Source organism: Gopherus evgoodei, chromosome 7, assembly GCF_007399415.2.
Source record: "Gopherus evgoodei ecotype Sinaloan lineage chromosome 7, rGopEvg1_v1.p, whole genome shotgun sequence".
NCBI lineage: Eukaryota > Metazoa > Chordata > Testudines > Testudinidae > Gopherus > Gopherus evgoodei.
Window position 1 is genome coordinate 125,307,395 of NC_044328.1, and position 6,000 is coordinate 125,313,394.

Below are 6,000 nucleotides of genomic sequence, written 5' to 3' on the forward strand. Positions count from 1 at the left end.
TTTTGAACAGACCCAGAAATCATTCTTATTTACTTGAGGTAGTGAGTGGTTGGTGGTGGGGTTATTTGGCTTTTTATTATTTTCCTCCGGAGTCTGGACCTTGACCAAGAAATTTGGACCTTGACAAAAAAATAATTGACCGTCCCTGGTCTACAGCGAAGAAAGGATGGAGAGTGCTGTAGGAATTTGGGAGAATAGCAGCCAGATCTAGCAAACTCCACATTCCCACAGCATCACTTTTCATCTGCTGAGCCACACCAGGCATTTCCCCTCCAAATAAACACTTGGATGTAGTGTCGGCAAAGATCTTTCTTTGCCCTTCACGTGCTCAGTAACATTAGAGGTGCAGTTTCTTTCCAGCTCTCTTGTTTCTCATGTCTAATCTGTGTTCTTATCCAAGGGGAGGAGCCAAGTAATTCACTCATGAGAAAGTTCTCTCTGTGGGGGAAGTTGGAGAAAGCTCAGGCCTAAAGGACTTCCCATCAAATGGCCTGCTCCTTGGGGGTCATTTCATTTGGCAGTTCACAAATACTCTACTTTGTCTGCATTCAGATGGGCCAGCATCTGACCTATTAGCCATAAATGTATTTACATTTGCATCAAAGAGAAAAAGAGCTGTTAGTTTGTAAATCATTATAGATTTTTGGGAGGGATTTTTTCCCTTCCAATAAACTTTTCAGGTTTATTATTAAAACACCCACAGACTCAGGTATCTGGAAATGGCGGCATTTGATTTCCTCTGGTGTGACATGGTTTTGAGACATCATTTCTTTGATTTTTCCCACAGGATGGTACCAAAGTCATAGGGAAATGTGGTGGTTACTGTGGAAAGTGCACTCCGTCATCTGGAACAGGCCTCGAGGTTCAAGTGTTGTAGCAATGGTAGGTTCCCATTGTTTTGGTGCTAAAGGAAATGGTTCCAGGAATTTATTGCTAAAGAAAAACATTCTTGAGTCCTATTTTCAAACCAGATTTAGGCACTTTGAATTCTGTCTGCTTGGGACTCAGGCATTTTTTAAAATGTTACCCTTCTTTTGAAAATGGGACTTTGGCTTTGGGCTTCTAAGTCACTTAAGTGCTTTTGAAAATGTTACCCAGTATTTAAACGCCACTGGTATTAAAATTTGACTTGTATATAATCCAAAGGGATTATCAAACAACCATACTTCACGGATACTTAGCCACCATTGGGATGGAGAGGACTGCCAGCCGACACATACAACACAAGGCAGGGAATTGCTTTATGTCCTAGACACCGGGACAAATCACTCTACTTGAAGAAAATACCAGTGATCATATGGACCAAATTTTCAGAGAAGGTCCACATGCAAAAAGGCATGCTTATTTGTGGATCTACATTTATGCCTGCATTTTCCATGATTGTACACACAGCTACTGAAATTACATGTGCAGAATGGGGATTTAGACATCTAAATATTCATCTGCACGTGCAGTCATGGTAAGTGCAATGGTAAATCACATGGGTCCAGTCTTTAATGTTCAAATTACCTACTGAAAGTTTAGTCCCCCCTTTCCATGTAGGCTGGGCCTCCATTTTTAAGATATTGTCCAAAAGACCCCACACTGGAGACGAGCTGATTTTACTCAGAAGTACCAAGAGCTGTGCTCCATCCATTCTCAGTTGGAGTACCATAGCCATCTGGGGTCAATTAGAGCCCCTGCGCTAACTCACACCTGGTCCTCAGGCTGAAACAGCTGCACCTTAGAATCAAGGATCCGGTTACACTTACGGTTGTGGTTCCTTGATGGCTTCCCCCATCCCGTGTAGAGTGGATCACACCATAAACTGCTTGATTCTGCACCATTAAATTTCATGGGAATTTGTCAATTTTTCTTGAATGGGAGCAAGGTCAAGCTCAGGGAAAGTGTGAGACTGACTGTACATACAGAACTGTCATATGCAAACTGAAAGAGGTGGAGAAGCATGTTTTCTCTGCTTTTTCAGCTCTTGCAACCTTAGGTGCCACCTGTAACAATCGCAGATATAACATAACATTTTCAGATGGAGATTTGATTTTCGAGTTGGTATCCTCAAGCAGTTCTGGCTCCACGCTTTTCTGATATGAGAAGTCAATTACTAAACCATGTAACTTATTTGTATATTTCAGGTTTTCTGAAAGCAGGGAGATGAGATGGATGAAGGATAGTGTTGCAATACCTCCGCCTTCTACTTTTGTACTTGTGTGCGTGTGTGTGTGAGTGTGTATGTATAGATATTGTATATTCTTAATGATGTAAAGTATAATATTTATGGCTGGAATTATTTATTTTGATTTAATATTTTTGTACGTAAAATGTTTATATTAAGGCTGCTTTTACTGTTTTTTGTGTTAAACCTTGCAGTCAAACCACTGCATTTTACGTACTCTACATTATATGTAGCATTATGACAAAAGTGATACTTCATTGTCACTGTACTCAGTTGTTTACTTTCAATCAGTAATTTGTCTTCTTGTTACAGGCTGCTTTGCCCTTTCAAGGTGCTACATAATTTGCATAGGGGTATTTTTGGCATTTCAGTACAATCTTTTTATAAGGAAAATAGAGCAGGTTGGGATTTTTTGTTTGTTTTTTTTACTTACTTATTAGGCAGACAGCACTAAGGGAACATATGAAGAATGAATAGAGTGTTTGCTGTATTATCAGTCACTATCTTTTAGGTATATTCTTAATTTCATATGACCTCTGTGGCCAGTGCTAACAGTTGCTGGTTCGGTGCTACCACAATGTATGTATTAATTCTCTGTAGCTTTAGACCGTTAGATACAGTGCCACCATAGATAAAAGGGGGGAATGGATCGATGAGCCAATTAAGACAAACTAAGGTCTAACCAAACCTAGGATCTCACCCTGCTAATGGGTCCAAAACTTGAAACCCATTTTTAAGGCTCACAAAATCTTGGTTACATTTTTTAAATTAGTATATTCTAATTGCATCAGCTGTGGAACTTCCTGGTTCTGTCCGGATATGGGGTGCTGGATTTGTCCAAGACAGTCTGATTGGGCCATATGATCCCATGACATGTATGCTGAAAAGCATAGCAAAGTCTGCCACAAAATCGTAAGCCAAACCCACCTACTTCGCATTATGCTCCTGCCACCTTGGGACATCAAGCCTCTAAACATCATCTTGGGAGTGGGGTCTGTGAAAATGTGGGAGGGGTCATTGAGCAGCCAGGACACGCTGGAAAAACATCCTATTTTACCAGGCAATGTATAAGTTACTGTTCTGGGCCGCAGTAACTCAGTATCAGCAGACATCTGCAGGGCTTCCGTGGATTTCTATACATACAGGGCCATCTGCAAACAAGAGTGGATGAGTAAGCTTCATCTCAGACTTACAAGGTGTTTCAATCAGATCACTTTGTATGTGCAAACACCCGGCCCCACTTACACGCACTGGTTAATATACTAGTGCACCGCTTTGCTCTTCCCCAGCAAGGCATCTGTGCTCTTTGGGTTTCTTCCATCCAGGCACAACTGATTCTGTAGTCCTTGTTCAAGAATAGCTCCCACTGGAGTCAAAGTTTGGCTGAGTAAAGACTGCAGAAGTGGTCTTTGTCTGTATGTCACCAGCCTTGCTGCCTGTTACATGTAGACCATCTACCCAGTACATCGTGTGGTGGCGACTCTGACCCCTAGTTCTTTCCCTACAGTTTTACTACGCGTAGGAGCATATTGCCCATTCTCACTATTTCGGGTGTGATCAGAAGCCAGGAACTCTCAGGAACAGTATGGAAGGGAACATCATGGGACTTTCATCAATGTGTGAAACCAAAGAGTATATCCAAAAATTTGGATAAATACCTATACATTGAGGTGCACATACTTACCAAACCCAACCTCAGAACCTTTTGAGATCCTGTTAACCTGCATTATACTTCAGCCATCACTAAGGCGAGCAAATGTAATCAGTTTGTTGAAAACTATAGTATCAATAAACTACGATCATAGAAACATGGAGTTGGAAGGTACCTCGATAGGTCATCTAGTTCACTCCCCTGCACTAAGGCAGGACTAATTGTTAACTAGACCATCCCGGGCTGGGTCTAATCTGTTCATGATCATGTCCACTGATTTGTAATCCATGCCTTTGCTAGGCTATTATCAGCATCTTTATTCTGCCATTTAAACTTGGTCTGTTTTAGAATGAAAATTTCTAGCCAGATCCCCAGTGGGAATAAATTGGCATCGCTCTATTAAAGTCAACAAGATTATGCCAAACCACCACTCAGAAACTCTGGCGTTCGCCTACTTTGTCAAATGCTGCCTAAGAATTCATGCATGTAATATTTTGGATCCAAAAAGAAGATACATTATCCCATATGCATTTTGCATTTTATATTTCACCAAGTAGTAGGATGTGGTCATATGACAGGCAGACTAATAGTTTATCACCAACCTGGGTTGTATGTATATGAGTAATTGTAATGAAATGACACCCACAATATTTTTTGAGAAAATGCCAAAAATACCATTTCAAAGTATGTTTTATTTTAAAAAAACAGGGTGAGGGGGAAGAGGGAGAGTAGCTAGGAAATTATGATTTTGTGATAACTACTCATCATTAAAGCTTCTGTCCTGTAGGGAAAAAGGGAAAATTGCACTAACTTTAGGAGAAAAACAATGGTGCTCAATTAATGTTTAGACAGTACAGGCTGATTTTATTTTCTGTAATGAAGTGAATGAGTATTTATAAAAAAGAAATATTATTTAGACCTGTACGCATTCCTTTCTACCATGTCGTTTAATAACCACTGGCAACAGAGGCAGGAGAAACCTAAAATTATGAAATAAAATGTAAGGGAATTATTTATAGTTACTTATCTTTAGAATCACTGGTAGATTTAAATAAGTTAGAAAACAAAGGTGGGGACCACTGAGATATTAGTTCTTGTGAAGTAAATATAATTATATTTTTTGCTGTACCAATGCCATTATTTTTCTAAAAATTGTTTTTTTCCAAGCACTTTCCTGTACAAGGTTATTTTTTTCTTTTCTTATCACCAAAAGGAAATGAAAAGCTCTGTAGCATATGCATTTGTGGTCTTTCTTTGCCATCATCGCGGCTCACTACCTGCGCGCTATTCTAGAGACCGGATACTTTGTACACGTGGAAATAATTCATTGCTGATCAAAGTGAATGTTCCACTAACATCTCTTTTCCCAAGCTTCTGATTGCTGGAATTCTTCAGTGCAAAGGAATGAAGGAAACATAGGAGACGTAATACCACATTATCAAAAGTTTCAGAAGGTAGGAATAAGGTGAAATATTATGTGTCACATCCTCCACTGGTGGAAAAAGAGTAGTACCTTCAATAAGGCCCATGCTGAGTTAAAGAGTTAATCGAAAATGGATGTTGTTTGGAAGGGGGAATCGTCCAGGAGTTAGAACACTACACTGGGATTTGGGAGAACTGGCTTCAAGTTCCTGCTCTACCACAAACTCCCTGTGCGACCTTGGGTCAATCACTTTACTTTTCTGTGCCTCAGATCCTCTGTCTGTAGAATGGGGATAATAGTACTGCCCTGCCTCACAGGGGTGTAGGAGGATCCATCTGATAAGGGTCGGGAGGGGCTCAGATACTGGGTGATATAGATGTACCTTATATAGCACTATGAAAAGCTAGATGAATATTAAATATGTAAGGAAGTCTGAACACAAAATAAAATTGGGTTCAAGGCAGGGAGATTTCATAACAATATCCTACAGGAACGTTACCAAGCAATGATACATTCCACCAAGAATACTATATCTTAGGGTTTGTCTGTATGATGTGTTAGTCTGCACCAGAAGGGTGTATGTTTTAGTCTGCAGAACTGTGTCACTCACTAACTGGCCCATGTGGTCCCTGCTGGCATGCACTAAAAATTCCTATGGGCTGTTTAACGTAGAACTGTTAGAAACAGGGCTATGTTAACGTGCAGTAGGGAACTTTTAATGCACGCCAGCAGGGTCCATGCAGGCCAGTTCGCAGC

General features: G+C 40.3%; 1 protein-coding gene across 2 annotated transcripts in view; it reads left to right on the plus strand.

Annotated features, from left to right (window-relative positions):
* Positions 1–4,982, plus strand: part of ADAMTS9 (ADAM metallopeptidase with thrombospondin type 1 motif 9) — a 143,954-nt gene extending 138,972 nt beyond the window's left edge. For both annotated transcript variants that reach the window (XM_030569560.1, XM_030569561.1), the window contains exons 39-40: positions 788–882; positions 2,130–4,982. In XM_030569560.1, coding sequence (XP_030425420.1) covers positions 788–877 — 90 coding nt within the window. In that variant the 3' untranslated portion in view covers positions 878–882; positions 2,130–4,982. The remainder of the gene's footprint in view (positions 1–787; positions 883–2,129) is intronic.
* The last annotated feature ends 1,018 nt before the right edge of the window (positions 4,983–6,000 follow it).